Source organism: Spermophilus citellus, assembly GCF_964194105.1.
Source record: "Spermophilus citellus genome assembly, chromosome: 7".
NCBI lineage: Eukaryota > Metazoa > Chordata > Mammalia > Rodentia > Sciuridae > Spermophilus > Spermophilus citellus.
The window spans coordinates 151,791,504-151,815,461 of NC_138188.1; the positions used below are offsets into that span (position 1 = coordinate 151,791,504).

The 23,958-nt window shown below is 36.6% G+C and overlaps 1 protein-coding gene across 12 annotated transcripts in view; it reads right to left on the reverse strand.

The window, feature by feature from the left end:
* Nucleotides 1–23,195, reverse strand: part of GRIK1 (glutamate ionotropic receptor kainate type subunit 1) — a gene marked incomplete at its 3' end in the record, with an annotated part of 389,066 nt that extends 365,871 nt beyond the window's left edge. For all 12 annotated transcript variants that reach the window (XM_081302744.1, XM_081302742.1, XM_081302752.1 and 9 more), the window contains exon 1: nt 22,612–23,195. In XM_081302744.1, coding sequence (XP_081158870.1) covers nt 22,612–22,729 — 118 coding nt within the window. In that variant the 5' untranslated portion in view covers nt 22,730–23,195. The remainder of the gene's footprint in view (nt 1–22,611) is intronic.
* Nucleotides 23,196–23,958: the final 763 nt, after the last annotated feature.

A 23,958-nucleotide genomic window follows, 5' to 3' on the forward strand; every position in this document is an offset into this window, starting at 1 on the left:
TCCACAGTGACATGCTATAGGCCTACTATGTGCAAAGCCTTTACACTGAAACTGTTTATTCTTCTACATAAAACTCTTCAACTGTTTCCCACTCAGCTGACTTTCAAGACCTCAGACAGGACCCCTTGCCATTACTGAGGACAATGGTTTTTAAGCTTTTTTTTTCTGACTTATCCCTAAAATCAGTTTTGAAAAACTAGGTCTTGCCATATATATTAAGGTGGTATTTAAATCTAGTATTAAAATTTTTCACTGGGAGAAAATTTCTTTCAAAACATGTAATTGCAAATGCATTTTATCTTGTTTTAGTGCTGTAGATATTTTCACGGAATCATTGGAATTGACAACTTATGTTTTTCACTTTTTGGAACATATCAGTAATGCTGTTGATTTTTAGCACTAGTCTTCTTTGTCAAGCCAATCAGCCAAAACAAACTTAATTTCTGTTAAAAAACAGAGTATTATTTATTTAAAACCTACACACACACTCACGCAAGTGTGCACATGTGAACACACACTTTAATGTGTCTCCCTAAGAGATTTTGAAATCTAACTCTGTAATTGGTAAGGAAAGATGAACTAGTGGATGGATGGATGGATGGATGGATGGATGGATGGGCAGAGATGTTGTCATGACTGTTTCACTAGATAAAAGAAAGAGAAACTGTCATTGGTGCTTCTTGCTTTGCTCCTCCAGGGTTATTCTTCAGGGGCACCACATCCACTGAGCCCAGGGGCACTGTGCCAAGGCGTGGTTCCAAATGTATGACAGGTGTGCTTTCTTTCACTAAATTGGAAGAAGACGATTATGGAAGAGGGGGGATAGGAGAGCCCACAGAGCACAGGTGCATTCTCAGTGGGATTGATTTTAGAAGAGAGTAAATATAGAAATGAAGAATCTGGAAACAGATCCCCTTAGATCTATTGATGCTGAATTACAGTCTGGAACCCCTCAGATTTGCAGAGCTGTCTGAGGCCATTGCTCCAGGAGGTCTAGCATGAGCTGTCCCTGTGACCTCACACCTTTCTGCCACACTGGCTTTCCTTCAGGTGTTAAACACACCAAGAGCTCGCCTCTGTTTGGGCTGTATACAGAATACGCTCTCCTTATTGTTCTCTCGTTCACTGTCCTCCCTGGCTACCACACATAGCCACTTCCTTGGCTATGTTCTATCAAGTCCGTTCCCTACTCTCCCTTCATAATTCACTTACCCAGTCTCTATGAATTTCAGCTGTTTCTTTCATAACGTTTAACACTATTTGAATGTATGCTTTTTGTTCACTTGTGTTTGGTCTCATCCACCTGTGCCCTGGCAGGTTGGAATTGAGTCTGCTTTTCTATTGGGATAGCCTTCAGTCCTTGGCTCAGTTCTCGACACTGTCCCCTAAAGTCATCAATAAAAAGCCCTCAAACCACAAAGAAAAAAACAAGCAAAAAACAGCAGGATGAGCTCTTTACTGGTTTAAAATAAAAAGCCACCCTGGTCCTGATGTCTTATTGTATTGGGCAATTCAATTTTATAGTATGCTGGGTTTGAAACATCTAAGACCAGAAACTTTTCAGATTAATGTAAATATATGACAAATCTCATAGGAGGATACCAAAGGAGCCTTCGCTGATACCTAGTTTGCTATGCATAAATATTCAGATTTCATCTATTCAAAATACTAAGAACAAGAGGATATTGAGAGACTGAGAATATGGTTACCAGAAGATCAAACATAAAAGTAAAAGCAGAAAGGACTGAAGTGATGAGACAGATAAAACAAAATGCAAACCAATGAAACAAAAATAAATAAATAAATAAATAAAATAAAACCCTGGCAGGATGAACTACACATGGCTGGAAGATGTTTAAAATACACATTAGGGCTAGGTGCAGTGGCGCACACCTATAATTCCAGCCGCTGGGGAGGATCGCGAGTTCAAAGCCAGCCTCAGCAACTTAGTGAGGCCCTAAGCATCCATATATTAAAAAGGACTGGAGATGTGGCTCAGTGGTAAGCTCCCCTGGGTTCAACCCTGGAACTCCAAAATATTCAAATAAATTAAATGAAATCCCATTAGGGATATTAAAATATCTTAGTGTTTTTAATGTTTTACATGGAAATATAAGTAGTATACAACTGAGCTAAAACAATTATCAAAAATGGACAATTGGGAGAAAAGTGAAAATATAAATAAAAATTTATGAATATGCTTATGCTTACACAATTTTAAATAAACCCTTACAAACACAATGAAATAAATGAAAAGTATTTGGTTACAAAAACTTATTAAAATGATAAACTTTTAGATAATGGAGACAATTTTATATAAACTAATGTGCGCAAGTTATAGTAAATTTATGGTGTGGGGAGTTTTACTATTTTTCATCAATATAGAAAATGAGACAAAGCATTTAATAATTTGAACTCAGATCTTGTATCTATATCAGGTTTCTTATGATGATCTACAAATAAAACTGTTTGGTGTTTTTAATTTATTAAAAAAATACATGACTATTTATTTTGAAATAGTTCCAAGTTCTGACTAGTGTTTCCCAAATTCCCGTGCCTGATATCAGTCCTCCTCCCTCCCTGAGAATCTATAGCAGTGTGTACGTTCCACAGAGCAGATGTAAATAAGTTCCTTTAACATATGGATGGTGAGGGAGCAAAATAAGAAAATAATTCACAATGCAAAAGTTTCTTGACTGACTAAATAAGCAGCATCTGTCCCTCAGTTGATATTTATTATCCTAATGCACCATGTCAGAACTTCCAAATAGCTGGGATTAAACATTCTTATTCAAAGTTATGTTATTTCCGAATGGCTTCACAACCACTTTCCCCTTAAATTAGCTTTTATGAAAATGAAATAATTTCTAAAGTAGAGTTCTCATTTCTGAACTCTACAGAACCTCTTTAGGTTTAGAAAGCAAAAAGAATGGACTTATAGTATAGAACTGAATAAATGAAAACTCTCTGGCCTGAATTTAGTACCTATTTCAAATGTACCTTATCTTTCTTAATGAACCCTTATCTTTTTAGGAAAGATTTTATTGTGTATAGCAAGGATTTTCTATACACTTGTTGCCACAGGTTGATTTAGTAGAGTCAAGTAAATGTATTATATGTTTCCCTTGAGCAACAAAAATTCAGATACTTCAACCTTATAAATGAAACTCTCTGAGAATTTACAGAATTTAAAATACGTATTTTGTGACTTTTTGAGGACTGTAGAGTCTTATAGGATAAAAATTGCCCCAAATCCATGAGCCTAGCTTATCACTAATGTGTTTTCTGTGATTCTGCATGAATCATTTGTTTTAATATTCTCTCATCCCCAAAATGGACATAATGTTGACAGTAGCTACTATGTAGGATTGCTAAGATAACAATATATAAATTTCTTTATAAACCACAAATCATCATGTGAAAATAAAGTAATGATATAGATAATCATGACAGTGAACTTTTCTTAAGTGTCAATGATGTCCCAGGGCTGTGCTAGTCTCTTTTCCCATGGGAGATCAGCTAATCTTCTCAAAATCCCAGTGAATAGACACAACCAATTCCATTTCCGAGACAGTAAAATGGAAGCCAAGAGAAACTAGGCAACTTTTCTACTCCTCCACATATAATGAGATATGCAGCTGAGATTTTAATGCATAAAATTCATAATTGGGCCCTTGAATCATTTAATATTCACCAATACATGTTATATATCTTCTCTCTAAATTGAAAACCACTGAATTCAAGATCAATGTGTCATATTTTTCTGGCATGTGCTAGTTGGGAGAGAATATTTAACAAATATAGTCATCATAGTTCACCTTCTCTGGTAAATAACCGAACAATGAACAAATAAACATCAAGAAACAACATGCATATTGCGTTATTAAAGTGGTATATTAAGTAAAACCTAGCTGAAATGATTGTGTGAACATGGAAAAGCATCTGATGTACATATTAAATTGCACACTTACATCATCTTTACAATCTCATTGTTTTGAGATATTTCAGCCCTGTTGCATCAAACCTCTGTCTAGGTCAATGTTTCAGTAGAAAGCAAATGGCACTTCCATTGGAGGTGATTCAAGAGTGTTTGATAAAGTTGTTCTTTATAAGTATGTGATAGGTTAAGAAGAGGGCAAAGGATAGTGAGGTAACTCTTGGGTTAGCAAGACTTGAAAACTAACATTAAATTATCCATCCAGGGGCTGAAGGAACAAGGACATCAAACACTCAGACACACAAAGTAAGTTAAGACAGTAGAGGAGGGCCTTAGCCACAGCAACTCATGGGGAATCATGAGGTTGGGAGCGAAAGAAAGAAAAAATATTAAACCACATTCCACTCCTGTCTTCCAGTCTGATGGTGTTCTTCATTGGCCAAAAGCAATGTGAAATCAGAAGGCAATAATAATATTGGTTGCAACTCCAATGGGTCAAAGGAGGTTCAAGGATAGTGGAGGGAATCAGAAGTGGCAAATAGAGAAAAATGACCATCATGGCTACCGGAGAAACCATCTCCTATTAGAGGAAGTGTGGCCACAGCCACCACAGAAGATTAGTATCTATGCACCCAGAGGATACATTCTAGACTCTTCACAAGAAATATTACAGCAATCTGTGAAGTAGAGGCAAATCTCAATGTGGTTCACAAGTACACACCTAGGCAACGTGTTCCAGGTGAGTTTTATCTTCTTGAGCTTGGGAAGACTGGAGACATGCAGCACAACCTATTCATCTTAATTCTTCACAGAGCAAAGGCAGCATTCCTCTAACCACTAATAGTTGGCAATAATACTCTGCTTGCCATGTAATTAGCTACAGAGGTTTAATATTAGATATTCTCATTTGACTCATTCTTAAACCATATTAAAAAATGAGGTCAATTAAACGTGCATAACTTTTTGAAAAGTTTCTGTCATCTATTAGCAGGACCAACACATTGCAGGACAGAATCTATTGTCACACTAGATGTTAAAGAGGACTTTTCTATGCCTCAGTTTCCATAACTTGTAAAAAATAAAAATACATTTGGGAATCTTTCCTGGCTCTGACATACTTTGATTCCATGGGTTCTTTGATCAGGGAAGGGAACAGGAGAGGAACATTACAGAGACTAGATCAGAGGCAGAATAGAATGAGAGATCAACAAAGATTTAGGCAAAAAGAAATATTTTTCTTTGATTTTTTCCCCCAAGGACTTCTCTTTTTTGGTCCCTTTGTTCATCATCACTCAGGGGATGATAAGAACATTCTATCTCATTTCTCTATTTCTTCAAAGAGAAGAATTAAACTTTGTCCCTGGGGAAAACAGCTATTGGTTAAATAAAATTTCAATTTTAACCAAAGAACTAGCTTTATTTTCCCCATTACCTGGAAAGGGTCACTAGAAAGAGACATTACACTCAAGTGTGCTCAGACAGTCAATCAAACAGCACTGATGAAAGAGCTGAATTGTCAATGAAGACACACTTCCCATCTTTGAGTTTCTATGTTCTGGTCTTCTATTTGGAATTTTCTCCCTTGTCTCTTAGTCAATTTGTACTTCTCTTATAGAAGACTCAATAATTTCTTACATTGGGAGAGTACTTTTGATTGTTTGAAACCTTGTCAGTTATTCCTATAATGACCCTCTTACTTATAATACTGTTCACAGTTTTCAATGAAATATTTATCTGTGTGCTCATCTAATTCATATCTATGTGACTTTTCTACATTGTAAGCTCCAAGAGGACAGACAGCTCACTATGTTCATGAGTATTTACCCATCACAGACATTCAAAAAGACAGGAGAGTTGAAGGTCATGAGGATTCAATAGCTCACTGCAGGATCCGTTCCATATTTCAGATGAACATGTTATGAGAAGAAGTAACACAATGCTGGTCAAGAAGACCATTACAAAAAGCTACGTCCCTGAACCAAGGCAAAACATTCCCATGATGTGTTGTTCCTGTCCATTCTATAGGATAACATGTGATTGGTTGTTATATTTATCTATATATCTCTGGAGCAAGGTTTCCAAAAACATCTACACTAAATCTACCTTAGGTTTGTTTTCATAATTCCTATCCTAAAGTTTGACCTCAGTACATTTGACATTCTGTCCTGGTTGACCCTTTGTCATCAGGACTGTCCTGTATGTTGTAAGATGTTTAGCAGCCTGCCCGCCCTGCCCTCCACCCCAGAGATGGCAGTAGTGGTACTCCCCACCTATACAAGTAGAAACAAACATAAATGTCTCAAACCATTGCCAAATGTCCCCCAAGGGAGAAAAGTCACTCCTGGTTGAATATCACTGTTCTAGAGGAAAAATGTGACAGATTCAAACTAATATGGAAGTGTAATGGAATGATGCTATGGAAACGTGAGCACAAAGTTTTTCCCATATACTTCACAATGAAAAGGAATGGTTGGGCATGTAGACCTCCTTGCATGGCCCACAAAGAACACGATTAATTCAAATTGCTGCCATTCTTAATAGTTTGATTTGACCGTTTTAAAAAATATCTTCATCTGTAATCATTCCCCAGGGTATTTCAAGTAAAAATTGAGTCTTTATAAATCAGATAAATTAAGAAATAATAGGTCAGCATAGGTCAGACTTTTGATATCTAAAATTACATTCGGGTTTCCTACTCTTTTAATTAAGTCTTTTGAGTTTGGTTTTGTTTCCCGGCACATAGCTCACTTGAATACAACTTTGCAAATTAACATATATTGCAAGCATGAAAAATAAAATTAGGCAAGGTTCTAAAAGAATCTAGCTGTAGTAAATTGAGAATTTAATTTAAAACTGATACTCATAACACACTTCTTGCATTCCTTCAGGTACCAGATACTCAATAACTAAAGGTAGGCTGGGAATGATTTTGTAGGTAAGTGGATTACCTTTTCTTTTGAAGGCACACTAAAATATTCCTTCTGAGTGGTACTATTATTCTGTAAGGAACAGAACATCAAAGAAAGGAATGGCAATTATCCGAATATATACTATGAGATAATTGAAATGTACAAGGTATTCACAAAGTGGATTTTTCTGCTCCCTAGTTAAATACAAAATCACTTCCCTATGCTTTGACTTTGTGTGTGAAATCTAACCTAAGTTTTAATATCAACTGAATCCTTACATGAGGAATAACTAGCTGCAACCTTGGAGTACTAATGAAGATATGGCAAATCAAAATGTAGAGCAAATGTTCTATCTCCATCAGTAATATTTGAATTTGAAAGTAAATCAATAAGGGGCTGGGGATGTGGCTCAAGCGGTAGCGCGCTCGCCTGGCATGTGTGCAGCCAGGGTTCGATCCTCAGCACCACATACAAACAAAGATGTTGTGTCTGCCGAAAACTAAAAAAATAAATATTAAAAAATTCTCTCTCTCTCTCTCTCTCTCTCTCTCTCTCTCTCTCTCTCTCTCTTTCTCTCTCTCTCACTCTTTCTAAATAAATAAATAAAAATAAAGTGAATCAATAAAACCACTTTTTATTTCCAAATTGGCTGCACCAATTTACAGTCCCACCAACAATGAACAAGTGTACCCTTTTCTCCACATCCTCGCCAGCACTTGTTGTTTGACTTCCTAATGGCTGCCAATCTTACTGGAGTGAGATGGTATCTTAGGGTGGTTTAGATTTGCATTTCTCTGACTGCTAGCGATGTTGAGCATTTTTTCATTTGTTACATTTTTAACAATGTTGGATACTAAAAATCTCAAGAAAAGCAACCCTAAAAGAAAAATATCTCTACTTATTAGGAGTGACCCTAAAGCATTTTTTTCTTATTCTTTTCCTTTTAACCAATTTCCTTCATTTTTACATATTAAAAATTACATGTATTTAAATTATTCTTTAAAGAAATAAAGGAAAACATCAAGTTGGTTTCAAAACGACTAAAGTTTAAACTCATTAGCTATACTATTGCGTTTCTTAGTCTTTCAAAATTTCATTTTCTTCTTTGGGTCCTACAGTTTTAGACCCCTAAACAAATCACTCTCTTGAGAAGCTTTCTGAGGTAATATGTAGAAAATTATGCAACTTTTCTTTTTTTTTTCTAGTTGTTCTTCAAATATTAGCATTTGGCCCAGAAGACCAAACTACAGAACAAAACATGGTTTGCATGGGTATCTATGTGAGGCAGAAAACTATCATCATTTGAAGACCCAGAAAGATTTGTGGGTTGATTTACCTGATTCTGTGCCACCTGGCGATGTGTAAGTATATGTATAAATGTGCCTTTCCCAAGGAATTTTGCCACATTTCCTTTTGACTGAATATAAATTATGCTGTCAGTAGACTTATGAAATATAATGCTGATTTTGTTGGTAAGTAATTGATTTACAATGTCACATTTCCTTCTTTCAAAGACCCTGGAGAAGTTTGTTTGTTTCCCAATCCTGCCCATTACTTCTCAGTGAAAATATTGGTTTTAAGGGGTCTCAGAAGGCTATAATAGAGAAGTCCTATTTCTGCATAATTTTTGTGTACTGCATTCATAATAATGATTGAAAGAGAGAAAGCTAGATAAAGATTGGGGAAAAATTGCAATGATAACCTATGGAATAGAAGAAAGCTATCATTAACTGGATTTGTAGCTTGCCAAGGCGTTTTACGGCTGCAACAGTGATTCTTAGATTTATCAAATTATTTTTCAACTCAATGTAACAGAGGTGTGGCTCTGGAAATAAAATACATCATGAAGTTTTAATGAGAATTTTCTTGCTTCCAAGAAAAAAAATCAGGAAATCCTATAAACTTTAAGTTTTCTTTTTAGTATCCACAGAAGAACAAAACCTTAAACCAAAGCACTACATTTCAGATTTTGTTTTACTGGCTTTTGAATCCTAAACGCATTGCGATTCTCTAGAATTAGGAGTCTGAAGAAATGTGGACAAATTTGGCATTCAGGAGGCAGATCAACGAACAATATTTAAAGTTATTCCCTTTCAACCTTATACAATCAATAGTCCTGCTAGATAAAATAGGCTTTTCTAGGAGGAAATGATTAGAATTATAGAGAAGTATCTAAAGGTTCAAAGGGGATAGGAGAGATTTAGCTTTATTGCTAACCATATGCAAAGTAGAGCCTAATGAAAAGAAGAAGAAGAAGAAGAAGAAAAGAAACTGCACACAGTTAAGCAAGTAAAAGCTACAAAATAAAACCAAAACAAAAGAATTTAAAAATACGAATTGTTATCTAAGCAGTAGGCATACATATACATGTAAATTCTGACCTTCAGCCTCTCAGCATGTTTTGTTCTATGTTTACCATTAGAAATAAAGGCTAAGATCAGTTGCTCTGAAACCCAATCACTGTGACAGGTAGACTGTACCAAACATATTACTGGGTTATAGATGATTCTACAGGAAGTCAATTTACTGTCCTCAACTTACCTATCATAGAATTTACTTGAATTTGATTTCTCAAGAGCTTTATTTTTTCCTCTTTTCCCCAACTATTTTACCTTTTGACCAGTCCGGTTAGTGCTAATATTTGCAAACTTGATCTCCAGCTAACAACTGACAGTCGCTCATTTGTTCATTGACCATGATGAACTCACAGATATTTTCTGTATAAAACCTTGGCCCTGCCTCCAGGTACCTGATATTTCCATAGACATGAGGGAATCTCTTCAACAGAGCATCTCTTTGGGGATTCTCAGTTTCACAGAAGGGCTTCATCCCTGTTTTTAACATTCATGCATCTCCCTTTACCCAGAAAGGGATACTTCACCGCACTGCCCATCCCTTGACTTTCTGGTGTTTCCCTTCCAATAAGGTTCAGATTCAAGTAGCAACAGTTAGGAATGGTTGGCATGAAGTTCATTCATTGCCCTGGATATTAAGCATTTTAATCCTAGATTAAAACAAACACTTGAGAAATCTACACCAGATGTTTTGGAGAAGTGTTCTTATTATCATTTGGAGTCTTAAAGTTGTATCTGGCACTTTGTAAGAAAAAAATGTGTGAAATGCATTGCTGATCTTATCATAGGGTTGTTATCTACAATATCACATGGTTTCCCTTTAATCAGACCACAGGATGAGTTTCTTACATGGTTTTTAGCCTGAAAGCCCTATGATTTATCTATATAGCTAGACCCTCTGAACTCTGAGATTTTTGTCTTATTTTCCATATTCCTTCATCCACTAGAAAGTATAGGTAAAAGTTTTTTGGTCAACTTTTGGCATATTTTTAGGAAACACATGCCAGACTTTATCTTATTTTACATATACCTTTCTTTTCATTCATATATGTTACCAGGTGATAAACCTGTCTGTGACTTCTGTTAGCCTTTTATAATATTTTTCAATAAGATACACTATAAATAGAAGAATAAACAAATAAGTAAATAATGGAGAGTGTGCAGAAACATAAATTAAAACTTCATCCTCTGAAGGGAACAGAAAATATCAAATGTTACTTGCAAAACTTGAAGTCCATTTGAAAGATTACTTCACATGCACCAGAAGGCAATGTAGACTTCAGGACTTCAGCAGAGAAAACTTATTTTAGCATGCTCTCCAGGAATTAGTCACTGATTTTGTCATCTAAGCATCACAAAAACCATGAACTCCTCCTTCCCCTCCATACATATGATGTGGGGTGGGCTCATGAATCTCAGTATTCCATACCACGGGCTGCTGCTTTGACTCTGTGTAAAATGTCTCACAAAGTGAGTGATAGATGTTATTCTTTAGATTTCTTTCCTTGTAGACACACATACTTAGCCTGAGTAAAGGATAATATTCACTTGAATTGTTCCAATTATATTACAGTAATAAAAATATTATGGCAGTACAACTAATTGCTCAAAATTGCTATATGATATCCCACTCATTTGTAATTGCTAGTTAAATTTTTTTCTGGATCCTCTTGAATATGAAGACATTATTTCACACTCAAATGATTGTAAAATAAATTGATCAGAAGTGCCTAGATAATATGAAATTTAAAAAATATAGAGATATGTATAGTTTAACACGTTTCTGTTAAAATTTCTTATTGACATTTTCCCTGAGTATTAGAATTTCCTTGGGTTCAACTCATTGCAACATTGAACAACACATCCACTTTCTTCTTTATAAAACTCTTAAAACTAACATTTCTGCAAAGACTATTCTGATTTATAGAAAGTATACTGATTAGCCCTGTGCTACAAGCACTCTAAAACTTTTTTATGCATTTTATTTGCTGGTTGCTATTCTCATTCATTTTGAATTTCAACTCTTCTCAAGTGAGTTGTATGAGAAATATGTAGTTGCAAGAAAATACCTTTGAGAAGAGAGTTAAGAACTGTGGCTTGTTTACTAAGTGTAGATACAAAGTTTAGTTTCTAGGGACTGTTCTCTTACTGTTCAAATGAGAAAGCTGGGTCTTAAAAACTGCAAAGCCTCTTCCAATCTTAAATACTATTGTTTCTCATTTATTTATACATTTTAAATGGTTTATTTGCACATATATTATATAAAATATTTTTTTTAAATGGGTATGTTTTCTATAGCTTGTTCAAAAGGATTTCTGGGTCTGATTTCACTCTCTTTATATTTAATTATAATTTTGAGAAGAGTACACTGCCTGTGTTAAGCTGATAATGAATGATTGTTTATAATAATTTTGTTGTATTTTCTATTAAGTCATTATTTTGCCTTAAGGTCTTTTCTTTGTAGCTTAATACTATCCATTTTATTACAGGTGTTCCACAGATGCAGCAAGATATCATTACTCTCTTCATGTTAATTGGGCCCTAGATGATGTCAAGTCTTCCCTGTTGTTCAATTTCACCAACAGGGATATTCTCTTGAGCCACAGAACAAATATTTTAAATGTAATTGTTGCCTGAGAACGTTTTGGAGACAACCAAGTACCAAGTTGTTACAGGCCATGTGCCTGTGCCTCCACGCTCTACTTTCCTTAGGCCCTGGCCATCAGCAGTCACAGACTGCTTACTTGTGGCCCTGCCCTTTCCTAGTTATGCAAAAAGCATTGATAGCTTCAAATATGATTTCCTCCCAGGTGGAATATTTAAGTACAGAGAAAAATGCAAACTGAAACCTTAATATCCATCATATGTATTTATATATGAATATGCATGGTACCATATATTGTAATCATATTTAATAAATATATGTCAGGTATATGTAACACATTTGTATGCTAATGGAAAGATATAATAACACACATCCATCTATATATGTACATGTATGCTTTTGTATGTGAATGTATGCATATTATATATATTTTATGTGTAGCATTGTTATAATACATGTAATAATATATAATAAATATATGTAATAATATGTACATTCAATTCATTATTATATACACTAATGGAAATAATATATAATAAATACACATATACACATTTGTTCATTGTTTAATATATGATATATCCATTAGAATTTTTTATTTACATATACTTATATTCATATATATGAATGAAAGGCAGTCAGATAGAAAAAGAATATTTGTCCTGATTCTTACAGCCTTTTCTTTCTGTTATACAAGTAGGAAAACTAAAAGTTAAAGTTCATTGTTATTACCACTACTTTCCTTGCTTCAATTTAAAAATCTTTGCCTTAAATACCACCACAATGCTTGTAGTCTGAACTTCAGAGTTCAAATAAATATGTAATAACATACTAATTCAGCTTGCTGTTTCCCTTCTTACAGCTGGGACACCTGAAGTCAAGACAGGAGGACTAGAGATCATCATGCTCAGGAAGGTCCCTGTCCATGGTGCTTGGGTCTCCCAAGAGGGAAGGAGAACCATGGGGTACACTTCTCCAATGAAGAGTGTCCAGGAGAATTGAGATAGAGGCTGAATGGGCTTGGACAGGAAGGACCTGAGATAACCAGTGGCCTTAAACTTACGGGAGCTGGATGCTGCAGCGTGTTTCGTGAATTCCCCCTGGTGAGTTGTTGAATCAACACCCACATGAGAGACCAGCAGAAGAATGTACTGTATCTTCAAGTGTCAACAGCAGCAAGGTGAGGCTGTGGAGCTTCCTAGGAGGGATGTGGGCTGGGGATACAATGGAGTTAGAGGTCAACAAACGGCATCAGAATGGGACAAGCTATACCATGGATGCTCTGAAGGAATGGCAGGTGCCTGTTCCTTAAAGTCAGGGAACTTTAATCTCTGTCGGGGGAAAGGAAAAAAGAGATTCATAAAAATGTGCATTTTATATCCAAAGTGAGGACCTCAAGGTGAACCCAGTGAAATTATGGACTCGTGTGCCTAGTTAAATTTAATTACAGGGAAATGAACCGAGATCCACACATTTAACACTGCGATTATTAAGATAGTTGCACATCTTCATGGAGCATCTCAATGCAACCTAATGACAACAAAGTAGAGCAGACACTGTAGTGAGGATTGCAGATCTGGATGAGATCTGCTGATGCACCCATGCACCTGTTCACCACCAGCTACTCTCTGACAGACAAAGGAGTATATTTACCCACAGGTTATGCCATCCGGGCAAACTAAGAAACACCAAGGCTGGACATACACTCATTCCAGAGTACTTTTCACTTTGCCAATAAGCATGCTAACGATGGCTTCATTAATCTAGAATCTACAGGACAGCAACTTCAACCAATCACTTTTAAATTGAATAAAAAACAATAGGAAAGAAATTGAAAAAAATGTATATATTGGCTTTCAATCCACTATGTTAACAAAACAAGTGGACTTCCTCTTTCCACATTCACTAAAAGTTCTTATCAATAAGCAAGAACAACCATATAAAGTCCCAATCCAAAGAATGTAACATCTTACACCATGCTCATATAGTTTTGTAAATATTTTCCATCTTAATGCATGAATTTCATTGTAAGGATCATATTTAATGGATCCTTCATTTCATAAGTCTTTATGATTCTTTTCTTATCCATTCCTTGCTCTTGAACATTCACAATGGTTTATAAAAGGTTCTTGCCAATTCAGTGAGCATATATAGAAAGAGCCTTAGGGTTCAAATATATCCTGAGAACAAAAGGAACACACACTGCCTAGAATTCAAAAGGCAAATATTGTCTTTAGACTTAAAGGCGGCTCTATCTCACTAATCCATTTTTAGAAGATGAAGTACAGTAACATCTTCTACAATACACATGTGGCCAGGTCATCAGACTGTAACTTCTGTTTATGGATTGCCAAAATATCTAATCCAACATTTTAAAGTTTAACATTAGAAAAATATAAAAAGAAAGAAAATCCTTAAAAGTTGTGATTGAGTTCTCAATTAAAAATAAACAAAAAAGGAAAAAACACATGCTTTTCACCATCCTTTCCCCATTTTGAATTATGAAGTACTAAAGTGCTTCATCGGCTCTGAGAATTAAATATTGATTTTTAAAGGCATATTTAGACAATTTTGCTAAGAAAGGAATTCTTGCAAATAGTTTGCTGTGAATTTCCATTCAAGGACATTGGTATGTAATGCCTTTAACAGAGTATGTTACAATGCTTGGATAAATATACAAAGTTAAATTGTATTTAATTAAGTAAAAAAGAATATAATAGTGGAAAACCAATATGCTAATGGATAGAAACAGCCAGTGTGTGCTTTTTTATAAACTCACTGCAGAATTCTAAGGAAGACATATAGTGATAGCATTTTCTTCAACAGCAACTTTTATATAAAGTTTATTTGTTTAATGGTTTTTCCAATATCAAATTATTTTTCTTTATTTTAATGATAATATTCTTAGAAAGCTCTTTAGGTAGCATACTGTATGCGATAGACAATAGTTTTTCTTTTTCTTTTTTGTTGCTGTAATTACAGAGCAGGTAAGAACAGTCACCCTAGAAATAAGTATCTGGGTTGAGTCTTTATTTTTTAATAGATTTTACTTCTTAAAACATTTTTATATTTACAGAAAATAGAACAGTGCAGAGAGTTCCTATATAGTCCAGCCTCAGTTTCCCTGTTATTAGCATCTTAAATTAATATGATGTTTGTTGGAATTAATGCACCAATATTGATACATTCTTATTAAGGAATTTTGATCTTTGTTCAAAGTGCTTAGCTTCTACCTGAAGACTCTTTCTGTGCCAGTTTCTTATCCAGGACCCCACATTGCATTTCTCATGGTGTATCCTTAGGTTTCTTGTGGTTGTGAGAATTTCCAGACTTTCCTTTTTATGACCATGACTTCTCTGATGAGTATTGGTCAGTTATTTACTAGAATGCCCCTCTATTAGGGGTTTTCTGCTGTTTTCTTATGATTAGAGGAGGTTCTATGTTGGGGGTTAGGAAACCAGATAAACAAAGTTCCATCCAAATGACATCTCATCAAGTGCAAGTACAATCAACCTGGCTCAGCACTGGTGAGGCAGACCTTGATCACCTGCCTCTTCTGCCTGGGAGAGTTGCCTCTTCTTCCCCATCATTGTATTTAATCATTTATCTATATCAGCATGGACTCATGTGAAACGAGCCAGTCAGTTAGTGTGTCCTCTTAATATAACCATAATTCTAAGGATTACCTCCTAACTTTCTGGCATTACAAGATCTCAGTCATCTTGTACATTTCCTCACTCATTCATAGAATTATCATTTTTCCAAGGAGCCCTTTTGCCAGAACTGCTCCTTGTTGCTCCTGGAGTGTTTTAAGCCATTTCAATTGACAGCACTAGGAAATAAGTGTATGTAATGACCCGACAACCCACGCATGGATTCAGTTTTAATCAATCATGAAATAATATAGATGTTTTCCCCTTAACATTGTCTTTACTCGTGGTCTTGTTCAATATAATAAATGATGCATATTAAATACAAATAGTAAATTTAATGAACTTTGAGTCTTCCAATTGATAGCTGAGGACAATAATAAAATTAATCATCAGATTTCTATGATCTAAAAACAAATATATGCAATTCTGGTGGAAAACTCAGCATGGTCAAATTATTTTGAAATGTGACTCAGTAGTTTTAAAGAGTACCGATGGGCTCTTGCATGGTATTTCATTTTGTATTTTCGCTTCGCCCAATCCGATGGTAATAAACTAGTTCAATAAACTAATTCAACAAAAGTTCTAATATTTGCTAGTCTTACAAATTTAGTCAATCAATGCACACACAAAATACACAAGAATTTAAAGACTTAAAAGAAATGTTTTCAAACTGTTGGATGGTGTTTTCTATGAGAGTGATTTGTGATGAATAAGAGTTTATTTTGTATTTAGTCAATATCATTGCTTTTAAATCCTGCTTTGTAATTAATTTTAACAGATAAATATACTACTATACTATTAGGCAAATCACTTTAAAAAATCTTAAATTTTTAATAAGAACAAAAAGTAAGAAATAAAATGTTACCAAACGATTTGGAAAACGTATTATTTTTTAAATTAAAAGTTATTCGTTTAGTTTTTCAGTTTTTAATACATGAAATTACAAAATCAAATATTTTTACCTCTTAACTTTTTACTCCAAATTAACTGTTTCCAATTGACTTAGTATTTATGAATATGACAATGCTGATGCCAATGTTGACGATAGGATGTAACTACCTGATTGTAGTAGGAAATCAAGACCAAAACTTCATGAAGTTAATGTAGCTGCAATGGATTTCTTTTAATTTGAATGTTTATTCATGAAAATACATAATTATAAAAAAATCATATATATTTAAAAATAAATACATTAATAAGTTGACTATAAATATAGACAGACTTTTAATTTATCACAAATTATATTCCTGGAAAAGTCATTGTTAATATAATATAATGTTTCAACTTAACACACTGTCAATAAGCAAGTCCAGTAGGAAAAAAAAAAAAATACCAGGAAAATGACTCAGTCACATTTGAAGTGAAACAAATCATAGAGTTTCAGAATAAATGGTTTTAAAGGTTTTTTTTTTTTTTTTACAAAACTAGTTTTTTTAAATAATGAGAATAATAAGCATTAAACTCCAAATCTTAAAGATTTTTAAAAATACGTTCTGTAAGTAAGAGATGACAGCCCCTGGGTTGGATTTAAGAAGCCAGGGAAGCGTGACCCTGTGAGTTTCAATGCATGTGTTGAGATGTCAATGGTTTTGCCAGTCACTGTTCCCTCTGCTGTGTTCTGGAGAATGAGCTCAGTGGACACTGATAGCTGTGATTCCATTAGGAACTTTCTTAGGTTTAATATGGAGTTGATATTGGATTAGATAAAAGAAACAGTATTTTTTTTCCTGCAGAATTTCAAATAGCCTTCAATACATGAACATACTTCATAAAATTCCAAACAAGGGTATTTCCCCAGATTTACTTGATCAGACTATTCCAGAATATAGACTGGCTACCTTGTTTGTTAATGAAGAGAGAGAAGTAGGTATCTTCATAAAGGTCTACTGTATGACATGCATTTTATAGATGATATCACATTCCATTTTTACAACCAATCCATGCACTTATTATCATTTTCCATAGATAAAACTGAAGACAAAAAATAATTTAATGATCTTCTCAAGTTTGGTCAATTTTAAAAAGGCAGTTAGAAATGTGAATGTCCTTCTACCCAGAGTTCTTCATCACTTTTTCTTCTAGTCCAAATAACAGTTGGAAATTTTAGGACATAGATAAAATACAGATAATTATCAGGGAAATAACCCAAAAAGAGGGGAAGAATATGGGGACTCAACACACCTATCTCCTTCAGTCTTTCTTAAAACCATTCCAACTACTTGTCCAATCTAACTGAATATAGTATGTTTTCTAGGCACAGGTAGCAAGGCTTCCTCTCCTACTTGATTGTTTTTCTTGAATCCTTCTAAAGAGAAATTCTAGATAGTCTGCTGGTGGTAGCAACTTTTATTTGATACTAATGGTCTCAAATATAAACTGTACTCACTTGCAGTTATTTCGTTATCCCTGCATAACTAAAAGCAACACCTAATTTCTTATATTTGATTCCAGGTTATAGTGTACACAGCTATCTAAGTGCATACACAAACCCATAAACCACACATCACCATTCAATGAAGGAGCTTAAAACTTGAGATCAGAATAGCTAGCTTCAAGTTCCTGCATTTCAACAAGTGTTTGAACTTGGGAAAAGATAGCAAATTATGTTCTTTTCAATGGAAACAATAAATCACAAATCATACAAGAAAGGTAGCTGAAGGTAAGATCTATGTAGTGTTAACATCAGGCCTGCAAAACCAATATTAACTCAAAGATGAATGACACAGATAAAATAGCAAGGAAAATGACCTGCCCATTTATAGAAATGCATTAATGCTGGCCAAGCACTATACATTATCACATACCTTTGCATGTCCTTCATGGGACAGTTGAGGTTTTTAAGTCAATATTAGAACCACCCTGCTTCCTAAGGCATAAACATGTCTCTCCCACGGAGGATGGCCTTCAACCCAGACAGATTTTCCTAAATGAAAGCAATTCTCCTCTGAATTCCTGCTCATGATTTGGCAGTGTGACCTCATACTGTCTGTACTCTATACATGGGAGGGCCTGAACTTACTATTTGTTGATGATGCAATTGACATGAGGAATTGGTAGCAGATAATTAACTCAACACTCTTCAAAAATTATATTTGGAAAAAAAATTAAAGTGTCTGCATCTAAGGTCTGATGAAAAACTTCAGTGGTAACATAAATTGTAAATCACCAGAACACAGGCTTCAAGGGAACAGACGTTTAAGGTCCTTCTGCTCTTGGTTGTATATCTTACACCTAGAACCGTGTCTGGCTCATGATGGAGGAGTAAGAACTCTATGGATATTTGTTGAATGAAGAATAGGTATTAAAATTATGAAATAATCAAGAGCTTAGAGAATAAAGTCACAGGTTTTTGTATACTCATGAAAAATATGAGCAAATATAAACATTACTTAGGAATTTGGGCATCTTTGGGTTAAAAACTGAAATATAATGTCATAACCAAAATAATGATGGACTCAAATAAATTTGGGCCTCTCCAAAGGAAATGAAATCATTTGAACAGTTACATTGACAGTGTGCATATACATTTCCACAACAAATCTCTTTATATGGAGAATTTAGTTACTATTTATTTAATGGTTTCTTTTTTTTTAATTACAAAAGTAAGGTCTTTGACCCTATTCTTTGAAACAGAAAAGCAGGCAGCAATACTGATAGTTCAAAGATGAAGAGATTAAGGCTCAGAAATATTTAAGTGTCTTACAAAGACATACCACACCAGCTTGTAAATCCCTGTTCAGAAAGAAAATGACAGTAACAAATAGTAACAGTAAAAATTAACAACTACAGTTCAACTAATGTATGTGGATACCCTTCAAAGACCCTTCACATTCTACTTCATGTACCATTTCTATTAATTTTCACTAATCATAACAATTTTATAATTAATAAAAAATAGTTTGAGTTGAGTTCTTGGAGGTAAAAACAAAAGGCCTACTGATATTGAATAAGTCTGAGACATACCAGTAAATCATAGCAATGAGACCCAAGCCTACTTGTCTTATACCAATCATGTGTCAAAAACCTGGCTACCCTTCAGTTAACTCAATTCTATGCTCATTTTTTTATTGGTTGTTCAAAACATTACAAAGCTCTTATTATTTATTTTGCTGAGATGATGCATAAAACATACTATTGAACATATTTTTCTGCTATTATTATAAATACGACATGTCTGCACTAGAAGTTGCATATGTACACAGAGCGACTTCTTTCTACCTCTATTTTTTGTAATGGGCTACCATTTCTACTAATATTATCCATATTCTGCTCTTTTAGTGACAAATTGATTGGTTATTTAGGGGGATCTCTGTGATAGTGGACCTCACAGTACAATTAAACATGTGTGACAGTTAACTGGTTGTTGACACAAACTGGTGTATACAGGGAGGCAGGAATAACCCAGCAGCCCCCCAAATTTCCAGCTGTGGCTCTATTTCTATACCATGCAACCTGCTTGGAAAATTCTCCAGTGCAGTACTGTTGTTTAGGCACTACAGCTCTTCAGGACCCTCTATGGCTCTTAACTGTTGCACAAGACCACAACGGTAATATCTTATTCCATGTATGTTCACAATAGTGCTAAACTTAAGCATATGCATTCCCAACCAACTTTAACATATTTGGCATACATAAATTCTATCTTAAAATTTGCATATTGCCTTACTGGATGAAGTTTAAGCAGACTCTTTTGCAAGAACAGTAGACCAGTGATCCATTCAAGAATTTGAGTGCCTTCTCCATGTAAGGATAATACTTAGCAGCTACTGTTTATGCTTTCCTTGATTTCTGGATATTTTAAGTTACTGAAAAAATATGCAAGTTAATAATCAAGAGTCCCTTTTTTGGTTAGTTGGATAATTGGTGGTTTGTTGGGAAGGGAAAGAATAAGAAATGTAAAAGAAGTGCAATTTAATTCTCTACATGCACACACACACACACACACACACACACACACTTTTGCTTGTCCCTAACTCCTTTGATATTTTGTTTTCACTGTTGGAATTGACTGATACAAGAAACTCACTGTAGAAGGCAGGTTTTCTCTGAGCTAAAGCTGGTTTCCATGACACTGAATTATCCATTTAAAAAGTGTGTGCTGGTCCTTAGGTACATACAGGATGGCGGTGCCCATGCCAACCACAGGTCACACAGGGTCAATACAGTGAGGCATTTGTACTGCATATAAACAACACTAGAGCATGCAATTTTACTTTGTACATTTTAGATCTCATTTAGAAAAGGAAATCTCATTATCTTGTGGCATATAGTTTAAGTTCAGTGAAAATTATTGGTTGTTTTCACTTTGAAAACTACTTTTCAAAGGTTGATTGTGATTGCTTGGAGCTTGGATAAATATTCAGATCTGAGAACAAATAGGTCTTAAAACATTCTCTTCTATTCCCCTTTATTGATCTAATTTAGGTTTGGGGGATATAAGAAAGGGAAATCCTACCTTAAGGTTGTTGTTCAGGAGGGATATTGACTAGTACAGCCATTCCTAACATCCCTAGATTTATCTCTTTCAAAAATGAATAATACACAAGCAAAGTACCAATTAAGTTAATAAACATTGGAAATTTTAACACATATTCATTACTTATTTTGCATAGTTTACAAATTTTTTTACTAGTCCAATCACTATTCATTCCATCCAAAAGCCAGACTATAAAGCCTATTGCATATTTCAGGTAAATGATATTTTAGTTATAAGGAGTGATGATTTGTTGTAAAAAAAAAAAAATACTCGCGAAACTCTATTAGTAGAGTTTTGCTACACTACTGTCCAGTCTAGAACAGGTAAGTCTGTAGCAAAAGTTAGTATTTGGGACCTCTTTTTTCCTTGAAAATTAGACCCTATATACCTGGAGAAAATGCAGTTCAAATCACTAAACTGTTTTTTTTTTTTTTTAAGAGACAGCTAGTTGAATGAAGGTCAGGACAAGTAGAATTATTGAGAAATTCCAGTTTCTCAAGGGGTCACTATGGGAGTGAATTCCTCTCCCTTCATACTCTTTCAGTTTCTTGAAAGAGGTATAAGATAGAAGCCCTCAAATATTAGGGATTTGGTCTTTTCTGCCTGAGTAGGAGAACTGAGTGATCTACATGGTATCAGTCAGCGCTTCACCTGTGGCTGCCCCTGCGACTGTCTCTCTTATAAAGATTAGCAGGGGAATGAGGAGGACACGGAGACTGAAAATAGTGAAACTGGGTAAGTTTGAAAGGAAAGAAAGATGAAGAGCTTTGCCAACCCCAGGAGCCCATAGACTAAATCGTGGTGGTGGGTGCTGTGTCCTTTGATACCTGAGTCCATGCCCTGTGTGGGTCTTCCTTGTCTTTTGCACTCTTTGGGATGCCCCAGGATTCCCGCATTCAGCATCTCTCTACATTTTTTCACCTATTGAGATTAAAGCTCAGAATCTTGCAGGGCATTACCTGGACTGGGGATTGAATCATCTCCGGTGGCTGGTAGGCAGAGTAGATTGGGAGCAAGGGGAAACTTAAGTGCAATGGGGGACCCTTCTCTCCACTTCTTGGAGTCAGAAGTCAGACTGGTACTCGGACCTACTTCACTGCAACCCTCTGGACTTTGCAGGCTCCACGTAGAAGAACCCTACTCATACTGGAAAACTTGGAGGCTCTGGGCTAGCTGTCTCCGGGATATTCCCACGTCCCTAGGGTCTGAGTATTCTACTCCTGAAAACCTGGCATGCATGGGAGCCGCAGAAGCCAGACTGCTAGGGACCAGGGATGTGGATTTGGACTGGTGGACGTCCACTCAGGCGGTTGGAAGATCTCATCCTGACATATAACTCAAGCAGCAGCAGCTGGGCACAACCTCTCGCCCCGAGTAGAGTGCCAGCCCTGAAGAGCCTGGATCCCCGCACTATTGCCCGCGTTCTTGGAGCCTGGATTGAAAAACCCGCCAACCGTACCTCTCTGGGAAGCCTGGCACCCGCCAGAAGGGAAGTAGTGACGCGACTCCCCCTTTTTCGTGAAAGCCTTCCGCGCAGACTGACCGCCACTACCCCCAGCACCTGCCCCTGCGCCGGCGCGCGCCGCCTCGCCCGGGACCGCTGTGCCCCCACTGGCCGAGCGGAGCGACCACATCCCCAAAGCCCGCATCCTGGAGCGCTTTTCCGGGCTCACTCACCGATCCTGAGTACTTGCGGGGCGGTCTGGGGGAGGATGTAACACAGGAAATAGAGGAGTGCCCAGCTGGTGTCTCTGGTCCAGAGCCCGGGCTGGGCGATGAGTGTGCGGCGCTCCATCTTCCTAGCTTCTTAATTCATGCCCAAACACAGCCGTTGCCGCACGCCCGCGAGATGCACCCCACTCGGGCCAGGTTCCCCCCTCATCCTCCCTGGATGCTCCGGGTCTGCACCCTGACCACTCTCCCACGGAGCGGGATGGAGGGAACCGGCGTGGGAACGCGGAGCTGGATGGCAAGGCTGAGCTCACTCGGGGCTCCTGGCTCCTGTCGCTAGCCCATCACTGCTGCTCCTCCTCCTCCCTGGGCCGCAGACCGCGGAGGATCAGCGCGCTCCTGCTGCCTGAGCCCAGAGACCAGCTGAGTAAAGTTGCTGCCCCAATTTGCGGGAACGTCTCCCTCATTCGTCCTCTGGTCAGATGCAAAAGTGGGAGGGGGTGGATTGGTGGAGGGTGCAATCAGTGAAGGAGAGGAAGGGGGGAACGGCGAACCAAGAAGGAGGGAACTGGGTGAGTTGGTGCAGGGTCTCTGAGCAAGCCTGATGAGCTCCAGCAGGTTAACTGGGATCCGAGCCACGCTCTGGCTTCTTTCAATCCTTGCTTTTCTCCTCCCCTCGTTGGCCCCACCCTTTATTTACTGCCCGCCCCAACCCCACGGATCCAGACACACTCACACACTCACACACGCACGCTTATTCTTTCTCTCCCTCAACTTTGTGATGTGCTGCCGGGAAAGTCGATTGAGTGTTAAATCCTCAAGACAGATCAAATCCAACCTCTCGGTCTGAACAGAGGCAGCCTCCTCCGTTCTCTGTGAGTGGCGGTGCTGTCCCTGTGCGCCTGTTGGGGGGTCCTAGAAATGGCCAGCTATGTTTCGTTCCATCACTTGATGGAAAATTGCGGTCTTGGAGGGCAGTATTTCAGAAAATTATCCGAGATGCCGTTTTAACTCTTATAAGAATGAAGACTAAGAGGAGGAGAAGGAGGAGGACAGAGATGGGAACCCTTTAGTACTCTAAGATTGTAGTGGCTCCTTTCCTGTTTGGACCCGAGATAATGTCTCCTAAATTGCTTCCATTTATAAGTGCAGAACTGGGAAAGAGGCAGCTTCCAGCGCCACTGCTTTTCTTAATTTTTTTTTGACTGTCACATTTGAACACTGGAAATAAGCTATTTTAACAATGTAGGTTTGGAGACTATTTCTCTGTGGAAGGACAAGGACACCTCCCTGGGGAAATCAGCATTTGATCATTTTGCCTTAATTTCCTTTGAGCTTTGTGGGGAATATGTT